At 44.5% G+C, this 21,140-nt stretch overlaps 1 protein-coding gene across 13 annotated transcripts in view; it reads left to right on the top strand.

Annotated features, from left to right (window-relative positions):
• The window catches only part of MBNL2 (muscleblind like splicing regulator 2), a 914,045-nt gene that overhangs the window by 294,920 nt on the left and 597,985 nt on the right, over window positions 1-21,140 (top strand). For 12 of the 13 annotated variants that reach the window (XM_069640650.1, XM_069640641.1, XM_069640637.1 and 9 more), the window contains one exon: window positions 20,232-21,041. In XM_069640650.1, coding sequence (XP_069496751.1) covers window positions 20,868-21,041 — 174 coding nt within the window. In that variant the 5' untranslated portion in view covers window positions 20,232-20,867. Of the gene's footprint in view, window positions 1-5,850; window positions 5,978-20,231; window positions 21,042-21,140 lie in introns of all 13 variants that reach the window. The other variant, XM_069640638.1, reaches the window with a different exon arrangement.

Genomic DNA, 21,140 nt, shown 5'->3' on the forward strand with positions numbered 1-21,140 from the left:
CTACGAGTGGGAATTGAAGGCGGAGGTCCTCTCATGGATTTTCTCACGTTGGGGCACACCGGAGGTGGACCTCTTTGCTACGGTGGTGAACAAGAAGCTTCCTCAGTATGCCTCCGGGCGGGGTCTGGGACCCTCCTCTCTGGGGGATGCTCTCGAGATTCCATGGCACAACATGAGAGCTTACGCCTTCCCGCCTCTGCCTCTAGTTCACCGTGCAATTTGGAAGTTGAAGAACTCGGCGAACTGTTCCCTGCTACTCATAGCCCCGTGGTGGTCGGCCAGGTTTTGGTTCAGTATGGGTGTTCTAATAGAACAGCAACAATGCAAAGTAAAAGGTTTCTTTTGTTTACATCTGCTCCCTCCAACCTTACTCCAATATCTGGTGACTAGGCCCTTTCTGTTTTATTGATCCTTTAACCACTACCCCAGTAGATGTATGCTTTTGAACTTCCTCCTCCCACAGACCCATTGGGATACATATTTAGATAACCTGCTCCACATTTCCATTATTGCTGGCACTTCTGATTGGATCAATGCTGCTAAATGGGTTGTTAGTACGATTGCTCCCACTACTGCTTCAACTGGAACCTCTACTGCTACAGATTTTACTGGTTCTACAAGTAATAAGTCTACTGGTGGTATGGATTCTGCTTCTACTGGCACTATGTATTTACCAGTAAGCTCAATTACTATTTATACTACCAACATCTAATTATAATAATACAAGTAGCCTACTATTTTGGTGATGACTTTAATACCTACACTAAAAGATGTTTTGGGAGTACCTCTGTTAGTACTATTACCACTAACTGAAATACTACTGGTTGCATTAATAGTGCTACACATAGGAGTAGTGTAACAAGTAGCAACAATCACCACTGCTGCCAGGCCTATTAGAACTACGTGTAATAGTAGGCACGACATACAGTAGAAGTCTGTTGTGGTGCTACTACTACCAGAATTCATAGTCTGAAGTAGAATCATTGTAAGTGGTAGTGCGAGTGTAGATGATTATAGCCCTCATACTCTAGGAGGACATATTGGGCTGATGGCATTTGCAGTGCCATTAGTAGCAGTAGTACTTGTAGTAAAATTACTAATACTAACAGAAGGACCAGTTCTACTTATGCCTGTAGTGGTAGTTGTTCCAGTAGTTGCAGATGTTCCAGCAATACCTGAACCGAGTCGTACATTTGAAGTACTGCTACCTGTAGTAATCGTAATATTAGTCAACTGAGTATTACTACTAATACTTGCCTTTCTACTGCTACAACTACCCAGAGTGCCAGAAGTATCAATAGTGGTAAGAATTATGAAGAATAGTAGTGAAAGTACTGCTCATAATAGTACGATCAGTAGTACTTGAAATGCTAACAGTAGGACCAGTATTAATGATGCAAATTGTTGCAGTGGTTTCAGTGTAGTAACTAGGGGTTGGTACACTTGTTTGAATAATATGTATGAGGCATAGGGACATGACCATGTGTCTTTTTGTGGGGTGGGACAATGCTAGCTAAGGGTATATGCTATGCTTACGGGTGTTGGGTGACTAAATAACTCATTTAAAAAAGTTAAGGCTGTAAGGAATCCTCGAGACAATATTACAATTTATAAGATGGGGGCTTGATTACCCCAAAATTAAACTTGTTTGTGGAAAGAAAAAAAAACTTTTTACTGTACATTTTTATTGTGACATTTCTCTGCAGGCTGCATTTTTTTTTTTGTTTGCATTTTTTGTTTGTATTTCTCATGTACAGATTAACAACCACAACCCTCCCCCGCCCATTTTACAGACAAACCAATTCCATTGTGACTAGGGGTGTCATGCATTGGTTTTATGGCAGTATGATAACCTTCTTGCCAAATGACGTTACATCATGGTTATCGCGGTATAGCAGGTGGAGTTAACTAATCTTAAGAAATTTTCTTAAAGCTCGTGAACTGTCAGCATTTTGAAACTTGTCTCTGCAAATTTTTTAGCAGATCCTGCAGGAATCTAAGGCGCCTGCAGATTTGGTCTTTCATGGCGCTGCCTTGAATGAAATGGTGACTAGTGGAATTGTTAAAATGCACATTTTGAGCAATGAGATTGCTGCTCAGTCACAGGTAATCGCTTTGAAAATCGGCCTCGACCTGCATTATTTTGGAACCAGGGGGCATCATGACCCCTGCTGCGTTCAGTCATAAAAGTTTGTTTTGATAACGCATTATCCTATTAAAGGGGGAAAGGTCACTCGTGAGGTCTGAAAGCCTGTGTCATTGTGGTTCTTTTGTGAAAATGTCATAGCCAACACACACTCACCGAAAGGATGCATATTGATAAAATCACTATAGCTTGTTTACCATCTGCCTGGTGTATTATAAAGGTCTGATGTTGGAGTCACCACTGACCATGTAATCCTAACAGGACAGCGTTCAGTGTGTGCTGTTGATTTCTTTCTTGATTCTTGCAATACATGTTCATTTACCTTCTAAAAGATGGAGGCACAAAAACTTTTTGAAAATGACAAAGTTAAAATGCATATCGGCACAAATATGGCCTAGACCACCACATCACCACAGCCCCATCATTACCATTTTTCCCAGGTCTGAGCGCATTGGGACCCCTGTCATGTGAGTTGAGACGGAGGAATGCTTTCGTGGGTGGTGCCACAAATCGAGGATAGAGCTGAGAAATATCTCACCCCCATTGCTCTGGATACTTCAAATTGAATGTAGAATCTGTCCTGCCTGCTTGAGTCCAGTGCCATATGCAGAAGGCAGATGAAGTATCAAGCGAAGCAACAACTCTAGTGACAATGTGTAAATCTACACTGAGGACAGTGGGTGGGGGGGCAGTTTATATACTAGCACAAAGCACTGATGGGTCCAGTGTTCATACAGTCTACAGTGCTAACGGTTTTTATGGACATGCCTCAGAAGGGCATCCAGTTCATTCCCCCCTTTGAATTCTGGGATGTGTAGTTCTCCCATCTTGCAAATTGGTGGGAAAACTACAAATCGGATCTTTAATCCGACTACTGATCACTGAGAAAGAGCGGTCACAGCATCAAAGCTGTATTTACTATAAGGTCTCACTTTCCCTATGCTCTTGTCTGCCAAACGCCACATCCCAACTTGTAAGATGCAGAATGTGCAGCACTTGCTTATTGGAGCCTTTCCAAATCAGATTGAAAAGCTCACTTAATAGCTGCAGGCCCTAAAAAGGTATACCGGTATAAACAACGTGACGGTTATTATAGTTAAATTAAGCTGTTCACGGTGTCTATTACGGTATATCGTTATACCCTTACACCCCTAATGTGAAGGCGCCATACTTATTTCACTGCTGCCCCCCGATTTCTCTTCACTTCTCATCTTTGTTCTTTGAATCCGGGGTGTAGCTATAAATTTCAGTGCATACACCCAATCTCTCCAAGCCTCTCAACATGACTGCCTCCATGCACCCCTCGCTCTTTAATCCTGCACTGACCAATGTTTATACTCTTGCTCCGTTGCTTCAAACATGCTTTACTTTGGCCCAATCAACACCTAGATAGACTTTAAAAAGTAAAGAATGCATCAGCCAAAATTAGTACCAGGCGCCAAAATGTGCCATCAGATTATCCCCGCCCTAGCAGACCCCCAAAGGCTCAAAATTCACTTTTATTTTTTTAAACAATTTATTTAATTTTTCAGAACATTATACATCCTATTGCAACTTACAACAATGGCAGGTCTTCCATCCACCCTTCCCTTGTCCCGGCAGCTCAATTAATCTGCGTTTTCATCTTCCCTCCCTCCCCCACATTCTTGGTGTACAATCAAAATTAAGTTGTATAATAATTTGTATTGTCTGCTCTAACTTCATGATCGCGTTGACGTTTATCATACCTCTGATGTGACCAAATCCCATTCCCCCCACCCCTTTCCTCTGGTATTTGGCTTTAGTGCTTCTAGCCTGTAAGATATTTCTTCTAGCGAGCAATACCGATCTATTCCAGTTTTCCATTTTCACACAGACTAGATTTTGCCTGTTCCTCCTTTAGTCCCCAGGTCCCTCTTGACTATCGCAGTGATCAATTTTTTATTTATGTCCCAGTTCCCTTGTAATCCCCCAGATATGAAGTAGAGCCCGTTTGGGGCACCTTGTGTTTGGTTACTCCACTAATCTAGATGGTATTAAAATTCTCTCCCCCCCCCACACCCCCAGAATTCAATGTTTGACCTTTGATGCCCGACAGGTTCTTCACCATCATACCTTTGGTGGGGAGGAGGGGGGATCGCTAGGTACATTATAATCATGGTCTTAATTCAGCCAACCACAGCCTTCTGATGATTCCTTTAACTGCAGCAGAAGAGATGGCTGGGACTTCTCTGCTGAAGCACCAATGCTTTGGAACATTCTACTATCTGGTATCAAACTTTTTGAATTCCTATCCTTTAAAAGAGCTCTCAGGAATCCACTCGTTCTATGTCCTCTGCTCTTTGGATTCCTGTCCCTTTTCTTATCCCTGAACGTGTTAATTTTCCTTAGTGAATAACTGTTCCTTGAGACAATTGAGCGTTCATTGTATGTAGGTCAATTGTTAAGTTCTTGTGTTTAGAAGACAAACCTGGAACATGGTTTAACAAAGCTCACAATGTGGGGCCCGCTGAAACATTCTCGCATCAAAGGCATTGCTGGAGGAACTTTCACTGTGCTCTCTTGGAGTACATTCGCACTGCTGGCTCTGCAGCAGGAAGTTCGCTCGCTGGAGGAAGCTTGCACTGTTGAAGGAACCTGAACTGCACGCTGCTTGAGGAAGCTCACACAGATTTCCCTGCTGGAAGGCACACTTGAGAGCATAGTGAAGAAAACCACACTGATCCGGTTTTTGGCAAACCTTCACATTGATGAAGGAAGTCTGCGCGTTCCTTGTGATGCTCAAGCCAGGGCACTGCAGTAGGGAGTGTGCATGAAGGCCTGGCTTTGCACAGTGGTAAGGATCTTCTATACAGGGCACAGCTTGAAAAAGCTAAAACACGGTGCACTGTTCGAGGAAGATCACCTTTGGGTCATAGTTGGAGGAAGCTCAAATAAAGGAAGAGTTTCAGTGAAGAGTGCAGGCAGTGTGTTGTGCAGTTGGTTTGCCTGCATTTTTGACACACAATTGGTCTCTGGAGGATAGCTTGGGGGCAACGCGCTCGTCTTGGAAGCAAGACGATGCGGAGCAACACAAGTTCGATCCCCGGGTCCGCGCTTAGAAACCACTGGGTATGAAGCACGTTATAAATACCCAATTACAAATTGTTGCATAGTGGGTAAGCAAGTAAAAAGTATTATATGGTAGTTTTCAAACCCCCCCCCGCCCGCTTTCTCCTAAGTGGGCTGATTATTCTTGATTCGTCTCAACTCTTAAAACTTAAATCTGCCACCTCTTGTACAAAATCCCCACAGTTTTATTCTAATTTCATTTACAGAACTTCTCCTATGCATGGGTTGGGTTGCAAACTCTCATCTCTACTTTACAATGTGTCTCTGCTACAATTCATGCTCTTTCGAATTGATGGATACCATAACTGGATTTTTTGCAGAGCTATTATAAAGCATGTCACTGGTGGCTTACTGCTCAAATGGTGTCCATGTCATTACACTTCTCATGCGCTCACAATTTTAGCCTTTGCCCTAGCTCAAGGCCACTCCTGACTCAGTAAAGCGTGTGTTACAAGTGCCTTAATAAAAATTGCCCTTACTGTTTAAAATGCCACATTGTACCTCAACTATGTTTGTTCCTAGAAATCATTCTGCGGAAAATGCACGTTTACTGTTGATAGTGATACATATTCTGAAAGTGATTTTTTTGCCTTTCCCTGTTGGTGGGCGGTCAGAAATGGCATTCAACTGGCTTGGTGTCAAGGCATAGAAGAATACATTTCACCGTCTGCCACAACCCGCAAAGATGTGTAACAACCTCCCTCACAACAATCTGGGGTTCTTCTCAGATGGACATAGTGAGTAAGTTTGAACCTGTGTGGATTGAAATTCTGAGACGCTGAAGTGTGTGCTGGAAAAAAACCTTTTTATTTCAAATTCACGTCTTTGTTTAGAAGAGTCTGGTGATCTGGTTGTCAGGTTGAATGTATGTGCTGAATCTTTTGTCATGCCAAACCCGCAGGGCTGGTGTGGAAGCCCCAGAGATAAGGGGTGTATCGGCCACTTTAACTCCCTAAAAAATTAGCAAATGCTCCCAAAAAATAAAAATGGGAGTAAAAATACACCCAACAAAAAATAGGAAACGGACACGTAGGACCATGTGCTCCTGCTTTCCACCCAAGCAGATCCATGAATGTTTGAATGAGTAGTGCACATTGTACCAAAAGACAAAACTATTATTACTGCCTGATTGGAGGGTTACCAGTCAATTGGTCAAACATTTGGTCGACAGGACAACTGGTCGACACCATTTGGTCGAATGCCAAATGGTTGAATTTTTTTATTTTTATTTTTTTACCCCTTTTTTGGTTTTTTTTGGGGGGGTCCCCCCCCCAACCCCCTTTTTTCTTTTGTGGGTTTTCGTGTGGGAAAAAAAAAACACATATATAAAAAAGAAAATTCGACCATTTGGCATTCGACCAAATGGTGTCGACCAAATTGCAGTCGACCAGTTTGCTGTCGACCAATTGACTGGACACCGATTGGGGAAGAAGTAAACCTGTATCTTTTTCTTTTTATGTGTATGAATAGCTAGCTGCACAGGAATGATTACAAAACCTTTTGAATTTTCCAGTTAAAACATTTTTACTTGCTTATAAAATCTTCACATTGGGAATTAGACTTCAGTTTTTACTGACTAAAAATCATTTTACTCCCAACTTTAAAAAAAAATAGGGCGTAAAATACTCCCTCTTCAAAATCTTATCTAGAGCACTGGTGGAGAGGACCAAGTGCCCATGTACTGTTAAAGCTTCAGATCTGTGAGAATCCCTGTTGTGTATGAAGTGATAGTTGAGTGTGTTTCATTAGTGTCTGTGGACCTAACGGGTCCTAAATAGGGGGAATGGTTTACTGACATATGTTGGATTTGACCAGTACCCAAACAAACCACCTTAGTTGGACACAAGTAAAACCCAAGAGAACCTTCTGGTTGACTGTCGCTTCTAAAGAAAGCTTCCAGAAATGTACACCGGGGGATCTGTTACTCCAGGAATAATTTCCTCTGGCAGAAGTGGTTAGACCCTGCATGGTTTTAGTCTTTATTGCCATTTTATGTGTGCCCATGTAAAGCAAGCTTGCTTCGGGTGTGCTTTATCCATTTTGAAATAAATGGGCGTAGATGTTGGGATCTACTCCCTTTGGGCACCCTGGTCATCTTCTGGGAACAATGTATGGAGCAAACATTTCTGCCCGTCATGTTCGGTGTAGCCATGCAAGGTGCCCATCTATGGTATACAAACTTTTTGGGGAGATCCTTTCTCTCTGCCTTGGTATTTGCCCATACTTGCATGAAAACCTTTTATTTTTATTTGTATTTATTTTCAAGAAGATAATGCTTTGAAACACACTGTATAAAAAGGTGATATGAGTGGCCGTATAAACCCCATTGCTGAATGCTTTATTACAAAAGGTTGTATTTGCATGTAACAGTGGATGATCCATTCAATTGGTAATGAAAGGAAGGGGAACAGGGCACAGAGCATGGTATAAACCTAGGTTCTATATAATTATTTACAATTTATGGTAATTATATGTATGAACAGGTGTTAGAACTAGGCTGGTGATCATGTCAGAGGTAAGAGATCAATGGATTCTGTCTGGACTCTCGAAGTGGTGTCCTCGAAATTAGATTTTGTACCCTGTTATTCTGGACATTTTTTATTAGTTTTATTTCCAGAGGGAAAGTGTCTGGTAGGGTTCCAGTATGGAGATGGAGGGGCAAGCAAGAGGCAACACATCAGGGTTCGAAATTGAGGGGAGCTGTGGGTTATTTAGTTCCTGCTTCTAGCCTAGTAGAGCCTGGCTAGCTTGAAACGAACAGCTACCAGGAGCTACTTTTGGCTCCTATGTCCATCTGGTGCCTTCTAAACATGTAAATGTGACATTAACTGAGTATTTGAGAATGTTAATAAAGAAGAATTAGAACACAAAATATACATTTTTAACACAATGGTTCATACAAAATGGACAAAACGTTAAGAGCGTCTCCGGTAGCTTCTGGTTCCCCTGTGTTAGTGCCTGCCTACGGGGTGATGCCACACACCCAGGAGCTGGTTTTAGCTCCTGCCCGTCAGATCTCAATTTCGAACCCTGCATGTTGGTGGGGGATCAGTAAGATTGGGAGGTCTTGGTATCTAGGGTAGTTTGGTGTTGTGCAGCAGGAGAGGATTTGGCCAGGTTGCCAGTAGATGACGAATTCATTGTAGGAGTGGTGCCAGACCCCAGTAATGGGTCCTTTCTTCCCTCTAGGTGCCAAAGGGAAGCTGAGCCAGCAAGACGCATACCTTGCGATCTGCCTCCCCACCAACCAACACCAAACCCAATACCTGCCATCCTCCTCTCTGCCCCCCATAACATCAAACCATGCTTGATGTGCTGTCTCTCAGGTCCCATTTCAGGAAACATAACTGGCATCCCAAATTTGGAAGATGGACACAGTTAATTTGAATGATTTATGCAGTATCACATACTTTCTGTAAGATGACATTTGATCCCAGCCTGCACTTTTAGACACTTGACCACATGTTCTAATTTCTAGTTGATGTAAATGTATATTAATGATCTATCTATACAAAGGTCTACCGTTCCCCTTGTTTTAACATTCCCTCTCTCACACGGTTAGGGGATAACCAACATAATCATCATATAAAGGAGACAGAAAATACATTCCCCACTCAACAGTGATCTTTACATATCGTGTGATGCTGAAAAACCCTATTTATACCAATAGTCTTGAAAAAATAGACCTAGTACTTATTTGTTTTTTTATAATATCAAAAATAGTTTATTTTCTTTTATAAAACTAACTCTAAAACAGTGTTTTCAGTAAAAAGGACCCCACAACACAACATACAGTGGATACATTTACAATACAAATTACTAGTTTCACTCACATCCATTCCTGTAACATGACAATACAATACATCAACATATAAAATTTATATAATGATTTAAACATTTCCAATCACTGAGTGTTATTAACTCAGAATAAACAGTCCCGACATGTTTCAGTTCCTCTTGGCACCAAATGCATGAACCTTCTTCAGGGGAAGACACTTTTAATTTTTTCTCCACCATGTAATCCAGGGCCCCAAAAGTACTCTTCAAACCGTACTCCTCACAAGTAGGATTGCTGCAGTGTAGGTGTGCCTCAGTGCACCCAAATGCCCTCCGACCTCTTTCAATAAGTCTGATCCTGTTCTATAAATGGTTCTTTGGTAACCATGAACCTGATTCCAGCTATTACGCCATGCCACTACTCCTGCGTGGTTGAAGAGATTGTTTACATATTCTTCGTCGCTGTTAAATTGTCCACAAAATTGTAACCATCAAATCAGCACTTCATCACCCGCGACATTTCTCCATTATCGTTCCGCGCGGCCTCCGCGTCATATCATTCTCCGAGATTAGGGGGGAAGTGAACCAGCAAAAGACAATTAAGCGGGAGCAGCGTCCGGTCTCCCCCAGTTCCGCAGCACAGGGCGGAGCGCGGGCCGCATGCAGATAAATCAGTGCGCGCACTGGGGGAGACCGGACGCTGCTCCCGCTTAATTGTCTTTTGCTGGTTCACTTCCCCCCTAATCTCGGAGAATGATATGACGCGGAGGCCGCGCGGAACGATAATGGAGAAATGTCGCGGGTGATGAAGTGCTGATTTGATGGTTACAATTTTGTGGACAATTTAACAGCGACGAAGAATATGTAAACAATCTCTTCAACCACGCAGGAGTAGTGGCATGGCGTAATAGCTGGAATCAGGTTCATGGTTACCAAAGAACCATTTATAGAACAGGATCAGACTTATTGAAAGAGGTCGGAGGGCATTTGGGTGCACTGAGGCACACCTACACTGCAGCAATCCTACTTGTGAGGAGTACGGTTTGAAGAGTACTTTTGGGGCCCTGGATTACATGGTGGAGAAAAAATTAAAAGTGTCTTCCCCTGAAGAAGGTTCATGCATTTGGTGCCAAGAGGAACTGAAACATGTCGGGACTGTTTATTCTGAGTTAATAACACTCAGTGATTGGAAATGTTTAAATCATTATATAAATTTTATATGTTGATGTATTGTATTGTCATGTTACAGGAATGGATGTGAGTGAAACTAGTAATTTGTATTGTAAATGTATCCACTGTATGTTGTGTTGTGGGGTCCTTTTTACTGAAAACACTGTTTTAGAGTTAGTTTTATAAAAGAAAAACTATTTTTGATATTATAAAAAAACAAATAAGTACTAGGTCTATTTTTTCAAGACTATTGGTATAAATAGGGTTTTTCAGCATCACACGATATGTAAAGATCACTGTTGAGTGGGGAATGTATTTTCTGTCTCCTTTATAGAATGTATATTAATGTACAGTGTTAAGGCGCAAGAAAAATGCTCTGTTTCATAAAGTGTAAACCTACTTGAAAAATATATGAAACTTTGTTAAGCACAAGGACTGCAGCTTTATCTTCATCATGCTAAATGGAACTATACATGAACCGGAGAGCAATGTAATCGTCTGTCTAAACAGGTCAGCATGCTTTGCAACAGTGCTTTTAAGACTCACTAAACAGTTGGGCTCTTCTTTCACAGAGGCACCCAAGCCATAGCCAGACATTTGACTCTGGCTGACTTTGGAGGTAGTCCATGGCTAGCTTTAGAATGGAAAAAATGTGAAGTGTTGGCTGGCCATGGTAAGCCATCCTATGTCGATGTAGCATGCAGAGGTGGACTTGGTTCATGGAAGGTGAACACTGTCGTGGCTACGTTCAGAATTTTGAGAGGAGCAAGTCGGTAGAGATATTATTCACAGCAGAGACTATAGCAGAAAGCTAGTGTGCTCGGGGAAAGAGTGGGAACAGCTTGGTAGAGACAAAGGAGTTTAGTGGTTTTTTCCCCCACATGATCAAGAGGTTGAACCTCAGTCATGGCTGGGGAAGTTATACATTGTTGTAGAGTGCTGTCAAACACAAAAAACCATTTGCAAGCTCTGGGGATAGCAAGAGGGGATCAAGGAGAAAGGTTTGCTACAATATGAGGTGTAGTCTGTCAAGAGAAGCGGTCTGCAGGCATAGACTTGGGGTACACCTACTGGTAGGGAGAGTGTGGGAGGCAAAGAAGCCAGAGTTCCAAAGGATGCAGAAGGATCTTTTAACCAGATAGTAGGTGACCCAGTCAAGGACAGTACCCTGGAAGCTGATGTGGCAGAGTGAGAGGAAGAGCTGGATGATTGAAATCCAGTGCAGCAGATAATTCTAGGAGGATGAGCATATTCTAATATTTGAGTTAATTCTAATATTTGAAGTATGGTAGGAAGTTGTGTAATTGGTGGGCCAAAGCCAACTCTGGTGTGTGAAGCCCTGTTAAGGAAGGCTCGGAACTGTGGGTTTGCCTCACAAATGTATGGGTGCACCATAAGACTTCCTTACCAAGGTGCATATATCCCTTTGGAGGAATCTATACTGTGTAAGGGATGATGCATGTATAGAAATGTAGTCGTGTGGCCGCTTCTATACCGAGTGGAGTAATACGCGTGTGGGGGGCAGATCTGAACTGTGCAAGGCACGTAGTCCTGTTGAGGCATCTGTACTGAGAGGCCAGCTTGTACATTGGACAATCTTTTAGAAACACTTTTTTTTTTATGAGCCATGATGCTTTATAGACTAATTAGCCCGATACGGTTACCAGCAATATAAAACAAAGTGCATTCAGAGAACTGTAGCGCTGTGGTGACAGCTATAATGATGTAGTGTGCTCTTTGGACCCTATAGTCCACTGTATTGTGCCTTTACTGATCGAGAGAATGCATTTTTACATATGTAGCACTCTAGTGAAGTTGCAGAGAGTGATGCAAAATGTATATGGACAGTGGTTGTGCAGAAACCTTTACACAGTGAGGTTATGTAAATGCCTTTGTTTAGCCCTGACCGGCTATCCTGCATTTCACCTACAAACTAATCGCTACGAACGGTACTAGTCCAAAGACATCACCATGTGTCTTCTTCCTCCACAGCCCATCCCCACTCTCATTATGGTTCGAATGGCCAAGTTCCCTGACAAATTACCATAGCGAAGCTCATCAATATTAATATTGCCCTTGCCCCATCCAACACCCACATACCACATGCACACGCCTGCTCAGGTTGATAAATGCTTGTTCAGCAGACACTCAAGCTGCAGCGATTGCTGACCTCATCTTGTACAACAACCTTGATGCCCTGTTCATCACTGGAACATGGTTTACCCCATCCTCCCCACATGTTTTTGATGGCCATTCTTCCTGGTCACTGAGCTAGAAACAAGCTTAGCAGAGTTCCACACCACAAGGAATGCCTTGGGCCTCCTGGAATTATTCAGCAACTCTGCTATGAAACTGTTGGACACTCGTGCCCCCCTAAAATCCAGCCAGGCTAAGGCCACACAATCCGCCAATGGTACACCCCCTAGTTAGCTTCCAACAAACGGTCAATCAGAGCCCTAGAGAAATGGTGGCACAAAAGCCATAACTCTGGAGACCTCACCAACCTCAAATCTCTGCACGAAAACCGTAGGATTCCCGATTACCGAGGCCAAAACTGCTTACTACTCCACCACCATTGCGGAAGCCTTTAACAGGACCACAGCCCTCTTTGAAGTAGTTGAGCATTGTACCAAACCTTCAGCCTACCCCATGGTATTATCAACTCAAGGAAAAATGCAACGGAATCAACACATTTCTTATCGAATAAAATAGACTTTTTGAGAGACCATCGAATCAACCTCTCACAGCATTATCATCCTGGCACGAATGCTGCCTCTCTGGCCCGAATTCTCTGCTCTTTCCCTCGGGTCTCCTAAAACTGATTGCCTCTCTAAAACCTACTTCTTATTCTGACGATGTATTCCGGCCTCAGGCATTAAATAATTGATGAGCCCGGCACTCCATGCGCTCTTCAGCAACATCAATGCCTGCCTCACAGAAGGATCATTCCCCGACACCCTTAAGACTGGTCTCATAGGACCTCTTTTGAAAAAACCAACCCTATATCCAGACGACCTAGCCAACTACAGGCCCATTACAAACCTCCCGTTTATTTGCAAAATCTTGGAAAAAGTATTTGGTACACAACTACTCCCCAGTATTGAACAACTCACCTCAAAAATTACTATCAGTCAGGGTTCCGACCAAAGTGTAGCATCGAGACAGCCACCATCCAGGTGGTGGATGATGCTCTCCAAATCATGGATAAGGGTGACTCATCCTCCTTCACCTCTCTGCTGCATTAGACACCGTCGACCACCGCATCCTTCTCTCTCTCTCTCTCTCTCCTTGCTGACAGGATGGGATTCTCTGGCACTGTCCAGAATTGGTTTACCTCCTACCTCTCGGGCAGACACCAGGTTGTCGAGATGAACTTGTTGCATTCTAACTGACTCCAGGCCACCTACGGAGTAACCCAAGGCTCCATCCTCTCACCAATTGTTTTTTACCTTTACATGCAGGATCTAGACACTCTCTCAAAGATCCCAATACAGCCATCCACCAATACACAGTTGTACATGAGTTAATAGCGCGCAGGACACCATACAGTCCTGGATGTCGACTGCCTACGTCAAACTAAACCCATCCTCATTGGTCCACCTGTTTAAAAAAGCGTGTCCAACAATGGCTCAATGATATGCGCCTAAAAGGATTTTGACTCAGCAAAATCCTTAGGCTTCACGATTGACAGCAATCTGTCCTTCCAGAACCACATAGCCAAGAAGGCCCAAATAGCCTGGTTCTGAATCTCTATCTTTGAAAATTCAAACCTGTCATCCTGCTGCAGGACTTCGGACTGTAGTGCAGGCCCTTGTGGTTTCGCGCATCGGTGGGGTAACTGCTCTCCTGATGGCTCCCAGCTGCTCACTTGGCTCCCCTAAAAGCAGTCCACCACGCTGCTGCACGTCTTATTACGAGAACATGGAAATTCGACCGATTTACTCCCATCCTATGTAAAATGCATCGACTTCCATTCCAAGCCAGGATACTGGTCAAGACTGCATGTATCATCTACAAAGCCGTCAAAAGTAGCACACCATATAACTGGCGGCTAAGCTCTACATATCTGGCAGCACACGCTCCTCACGCAGAAAATCGACCAACCGGCTTGAATCACAACTCATCCGCAAAGAGAGGACCTGCAAATAATCCTTCTCTTGTCATGCACCCACCCTCTGGAACTCTATCCTGTTGTCGGCTCGGAATGACCCCGCAATACTCCACTTCGCAAATCTCTCAAAACATGGTTCTTTCAACATGTGACCAAAGACTAACTCCAATGGAGGCACATACCTCACAGTACTGTGCTACAGTTAAGCTGCCATCCCAAATGCCGGCTACCCACACTCTGTACAGCGCGCCGTTGCTCTCAAGCTAGGACTGCACTTTAAACAAAATGAAATGGATTAGTAAGGAGTGAGCTATAATTCATTCAGGGACAAGTACTCTTGTCCCAATATTGGTATTCAGGAAGAGTGTATTCTGGAAGCTGGTCATGTGGTGTTTTTATTTTGTGAGCGTGCAAGAAATCTGGCATGTGTGTGCGGTAACTAAGCATAAGATGGCAAAATGTGACCACCTATGGAAGTATCTGCCACATCGACCACTCCTAAAAATGCCCATCTCAGATACGTTGATTGATGAGATGCAAGGTTCTTTCTGGAACCCTTTACCTTAAGGAGCTACTTTTATCAAACCACCTCCTTGCTACAATTCATTGCACTTTTATAGACCCGCTATTAATCAAGATTGATGAACTTGCCATTAATCTCAACATTTAAATATTCCCTCTCTGCCATTCATAGTGTCTTCTTTTTGGTCCATTTAAAATAGCTGTTGACCATTTGCTTAGTGGTGTTAACTATACAAATAAATTAAAATAATTCACATGGGAGCTCCACCTAACATACAAGGATGCATTTGACACTTTAGGTGCACCTAGGAAAACTATGGTTATGCCTAGCACACAACACTTTACTTTGGCACGGATTGACTGTAGATGGGTTATTTGTTTTTTCCAGAGCAAACCAGCCCTCACCCGCCGTATACTTCACCATATGAAGCTGCATCTACCATTTGATAGTACATGAGCGGTTGTCGCTAGGCAAATGATGGGCGTAGCCAGGCATGTGGAAATCAAGTGCCATTAAATACAGCCAGCCCTATTGGCTTCTCGATTGCGTGTTTATTTTTGCAATTGTAAACTTTGGCACACCATTCCTTGTAGGATGGGCGTTTTTCATGGCGTGGGGAGCTCTTTTATTCTCCAGCATGGGGTCTGGCATGGATTCACATGCTCATGAATATTCCCCGTCGTCAGGCTGGGAATCCTCGGTAAAGAAAAAACCAGTATCAGTTTCGTTTCTGATCTGTCTTTCGCAGTAATAACCAATCACTGGTCTCTGCGTCATACTGACCACAGCCAATGACTGCCCTCTACCTAAGCACCGCCTCTGGCAGCCATCTTCAGATTTTTACCGCACGTTCATGTGTTGGGATCCTCGTGCTATTGCTCTCGAGCGTTAGTGCTTTTTTTCGCGCTTTTTCACAAAAAACTTCGATTCTTTCGGTCAAAAGAGCCTCAAGCTCCACCGATCCTACATCCGATCAACGGGGACCCGTGTCGGATTCATCTGTGCCCCTCAAGGGTGAAGATTTCGTCGAGCTACACTTCGGAGGACTCCAGAAGCTTCTCAGGCCCGGTCTCGGAGATGGCCCAGGAGAAGGGAAGCTCGACGCCCGGAAAGCTGTTCAGGGTCTGCCCTGGATGCCAGCTGCAGAACGTCTTCAAGGAGGACGAACACTCTTTCTGCCTTTACTGCCTTCATGAGGACAAGACGCACGTGGAGAAGGACTGTGCGTTTTGCGGCAACATGTCGGAACGGACCATGAAGGACCGCCATCAACGTCTCGCCAACTGGCTGGAGGGTAAGAGCCCGTCTGGCGAGAAGAAGAAGAAATCCGAGCGGTCTTCTAAGACCTTTGAGGGCGCCCCGGCGACGGGGGCCCAACATAAGGCCAAGCACCGCGAGTCCGCTGGCACCGGGAGCGCCGAACGGTCGGGCTGTACGGGCGCCAGGCAGGGCGCACCCTCCCCGGCACCATCAACCACGAGCCAACGCTCTGGGTCGGGTAAGAGGAAGGCCGAGCACCCGGCGAAGCTCCTGGAGAGGCCCCGGTCGAGCTCTAAGGCAGAGGAGGAGCGTGGCAGTGCCCCCTCCCTCAAGGATAAGGCGGTGAGCGCACCTAAGGTGGTGAAGGCCTTGATCCATCCGACCAAGCCCTCTATCGAAACGGTCGCGGCGGCCCTGGCTCAGCCTGTGGTGGCTGCACCAGTGGAGGCGACCTCAGGGCCCAGAATCTCCCTGCCTCCTCGGAGGGAGTCTTCCTTTGTGCCCATCAATAGGACCCCCGTTAAACCCTCCGTGGGGAAGAAGAAGGGGGGGCAGGGCGTCGTCGTAGATTCGGCCTCAACCTCAGGAGAGGAGCTGATCGAGGTCTTAAGCCACGGCCTAGGCGTGGAAGAAGGCCAGCCCGTCGGAATGGACCCCGACGCAGGTGACGACGACGACATCGTCGAGGATACCGACGGGGCCCCTGCTCGCCCGTCGGATTCCCCTCTGCCAGCGCCGCAAGACAACTCGGCGGCCATTTTGTTGGCCATACAGTCCTTATGCTCCGAGATAAGGACGAGGCTACCGTTACCGACGGAGGAACCTCTCCCGTCGGGGGATCCAGAACCGGGACCTTCTGGTGTTCCCCCTACCAAGAAAAGAAGGATCCATCCATCAAGATTCATCTTGCTGCGATCTCCCGATACACCAGAACCACGGGGCGGACGTCCTTGTGGTCTCATCGTCTGGTGAAAGAGTTCATGAAGGGACTGTTCAGATCGTTCCCGCCGGTGAAGGCTCCGGCCCCGGCGTGGGAGCTCAACGTGGTGCTGACCAAGCTCATGGGACCTCCGTTCTAGCCTCTGCACTCGGCCCCGTTGAAGTTTCTATCGTGGAAAACAGCTTTTCTTGTGGCCATCACCTCCGCACGAGTGGGAGAGATCCAGGCCCTTTCCTGCAAGGCCCCGTACTTGACTTTCCACGACACGAGGGTAGTGCTCAGGACGCACCCCTCCTTCATGCCCAAGGTACCGTCGAACTTCCATCTCAACGAACCCTTGGTGTTACCTGTGTTCTTCCCGTCGCCTTCATCGCCGGCTGAGAGGACTTTGCACTCGCTGGATGTAGCTAGAGCGCTGAAGTTCTACGTGGACCGCACGAAGGGTTTTCGGAAGACGTCACAACTCTTTGTGAACTTTGGACCTGTCAATCAGGGGAAGGCTCTCTCGAAGGCTTCCATCTCCAGATGGCTCTCCGGCTGTATCATGTGCTGTCACCGGTTGGCAAACCGACCGCTGCCTGGCCGTCCGAGAGCCCATTCCACCAGAGCGATCGCAGCTACCACGGCGTTCCTATCTGGTGTGCCCCTGCTGGACATATGCAGGGCTGCTACGTGGAGGTCGACGCACACCTTCACGAAATTCTACTGCGTCGACCGGGATTCCAGGGAGGAGTCCAGGGTCGGCCAAGCAGTGCTGCGCAACCTGTTCGCCTGAGGTGAGCCTGGTGAGGAGGTAAGATGCTTAATGTTGAGTTGATGTGATGCTTAATGTTGAGCCTTTGCCACCTCCCGTGGTTGTGCATGTGTGTACTGCTATGTATTCTTTATTCATGAGCATGTGAATCCATGCCAGACCCCATGCTGGAGAAGGAACAAGTTACTTACCTGTAACTGTTGTTCTCCAGCATGGGTCTGGCATGGATTCACATGCGAACCCTCCCGCCTACCCCTCTGCGGCTCTTCACTTGGTCATACTGCCACTTCACGTGCTTCCAAATCTGAAGATGGCTGCCAGAGGCGGTGCTTAGGTAGAGGGCAGTCATTGGCTGTGGTCAGTATGACGCAGAGACCAGTGATTGGTTATTACTGCGAAAGACAGATCAGAAACGAAACTGATACTGGTTTTTTCTTTACCGAGGATTCCCAGCCTGACGACGGGGAATATTCATGAGCATGTGAATCCATGCCAGACCCATGCTGGAGAACAACAGTTACAGGTAAGTAACTTGTTCCATCTCTTAACTGTACAAGGTGTTTAATGTTAGTGATGGAATTTTCTATTTTTTGTTTGTAATATATATTTTTTAACTCTTTTACTTATATATTGTTGGAAACCCCCTAAATTTGAATCATTTCAAATCGCCACCTCAAGGCATTTGTGTGTCAAATAATAAGGGGCCATTTTGTCTGTAGAATTAACTCCTGTGAAAACGTAGTGATCTATAAGTCATGGGAATTGTCAGTGCTGCTCTGCTGACTCAGAACCTTTCACTCTTCTCCGATTGATACAAAGTTTTTACGTGGAGTGCAGTGTTAGAACTGAACTGGCAATACTTGAATATTTTTAAGTGCTGTCCAAAAATATTGGGTCATTGGTTTTGATTTATCCTTTGTTAGCAGGGATACATGTCATTTGTCAAGTTGCACGTGGTGTTTGAAATGGGTACACAGAAATAATACAATAGGATTCTGAGCTCGCCAATGTGTGGACTGGTGTACTGTGAGTCAATTGACCCTGGCTGCTAGCAACAATGCTACTATAGTGTCAGTTTGGTCAGCATAGACTGAGGTCTGAGGACCCTCCAAACTAAAATCGTCCTGAGGACATATTGGACTCCGGAACAAATGTTTAAGAAACAACTTTCGGAGAATGAGCAATGCTGGAAGTGTAAACTGGCAAGGGGTACCTTGAGTCATTTACTTTGGTTTTGCAGCCTAGACTAGAGACTTTTGGGAAGGGGTCTGTGAGAGGTTTGAGCCTGGTGCTGAACTGTACTATCCCAAGGAAAGCTTCCCTTTTTGATTCTTGGAGATTTGTTCATTAGAGGATGTGCCATTTTGTAAGAAAATCTGGCTTCTCCAGAGTTGAATGCTTGCAAAAAGGATGATCTTGCGTGCATGGAAATCATCCACTTTCTTCTGGATGCACGATTAGGTGGAAGAGTTAATGACTGTCCACATATGAGAGGGCTATTTTCAAGCAGTCTGGAGACACTGATAAGTTCACTGACGTATGAGGTCCATTCCTAGATGTGTATGGCTGACATTGTTTTTAATATGTGCTTCTTGTTACGTGTTCATCCATGTCATTTTACTTGCTCTGTTGCAATTCAATTGTGGCTTCACTGTACCTACTGTTTTCGCTAATGCATGATTTTGCGACTTGACGTGTTTCTTTTTTATTTTTCTCTTATACCTAGGCGTTGTATTTATCCTGCTGCTATAACCCGATTGTTCTATTGCTCGCCACTGCTGCCCCTACCGTTTGTTTTTAGTGTACATGAAAATAAAACATTTTCACTAAAGAAATAATATAAAAATGAGCTAGAAATAACGTTTCCTGAAAGTAACTAAAGTAAAAATGAAAAATCAATACAACGCTGATATTTAATATGAAGGATAAAACGTGTTGGGTCAGGAGCCGTATGACGTAGAGCAGGTGAGGAGGGGGATGGTGCCTGGGAATCCTGGGACTTGGATATGTTAACCCTGTAGTGACCGAACCTCTATTTCGTTATCTATTCTACATTAACTCCATCACTATTGGTACAAGTCTCCCCGAACCCCCAACCCTCCTTCTTTCAGCCGTTTTATAAAGTGGCGAAGGATTGAATAACCTGAAAGTGTGAACTGCTTTCACTCTGGTCGGTAGCTTTGGGATCTTAAGCTCCAGAAATGACACAAAAATACGCTTGTTTTTATGTGTGCCACGGTTTTTTATTGGTGTTCCAAAACAGTTCTTTGTTATCTGCTCTCCTCTTTTGGATGTTTGCCTGGAATTATGCTGAAATACGAGTTTGCAATCTAAGTCGCATGCTTGGCTCCAAACCCAACTTGATTTTGCTTGATAAATTGTGCTACACAGTTGCAGATTACTAATTGGTGTGTAGCATTTTGTTGAAGATCCCGATTAATGGCTTTTCTTTCCTTTTAGATACATTATAAAAAAAAGTGCCGTCCGAGGTTACTTTTGCCGCGAATTGCTTCTGGGCCAGCCTGTATTTTTTCGAAACGTGATTGCTGCCAACTAGACTGTGCCCTGAACACGTGTGTGGCGGATCAAACCTCTCGTTTCTGCCAAGAATCTGCTACTCTTAACAGGAAAAAGAAACCGGAAACAGAAATTGTGGGCGAGGACGACTGCTGGCTGTATTAAAATGGACTGTTTTTTTGTGTTTCTATTTTAAACATCTTCAAGCGGACTAAGAATTTCTAGCAGTCCTACTGCGTGCAAGTAACTTTGTTTAAAACGTTTGTTCTTTGGCAGAACAATAAAGAGATTCTGTCATTTTGCCACCCGGGATACGTTTTAGCATGCTTTGTTTGCAGCCTAAAGTCTTCAAGTGGGAACTATTGATTGACGAGTGACTCCTTGCTTGTGGGATATAGTCTTCTCTCATGCAACTTTGCATGTTTAGAACTGGATAAAAACATTTTTATTTCTCCAGTGTCACCGTTAAAGGTGGTGCATGGTTTTTATTTTTCCCAAAGTGCGTTTTGATTCATTAGGAGTTGAGCTGCCTTTTATTTTGGTTTTATATTTGCGATCAAGGAAATACATATTTCCAACATGGCTCTGAATGTGGCTCAAGTACGTGATACAAAATGGCTGACGCTTGAAGTGTGCAGGCAGTTTCAAAGGGGAACTTGTTCGCGATCAGATGAGGAATGCAAATTTGCACATCCGCCAAAAAGTTGCCAAGTTGAAAATGGACGAGTTATTGCCTGCTTTGATTCACTAAAAGTAAGTACCTCATATTTTATGACTGCCATGTTTCATACAGTGATCGTTGGGAGCAGGTAGGGTTTGGAGCAAATAACACTGTTGCAGATGTTTAGTTGC

This window comes from Ambystoma mexicanum, chromosome 7q (assembly GCF_040938575.1).
Source record: "Ambystoma mexicanum isolate Mex_15411 chromosome 7q, UKY_AmexF1_1, whole genome shotgun sequence".
Lineage (NCBI taxonomy): Eukaryota > Metazoa > Chordata > Amphibia > Caudata > Ambystomatidae > Ambystoma > Ambystoma mexicanum.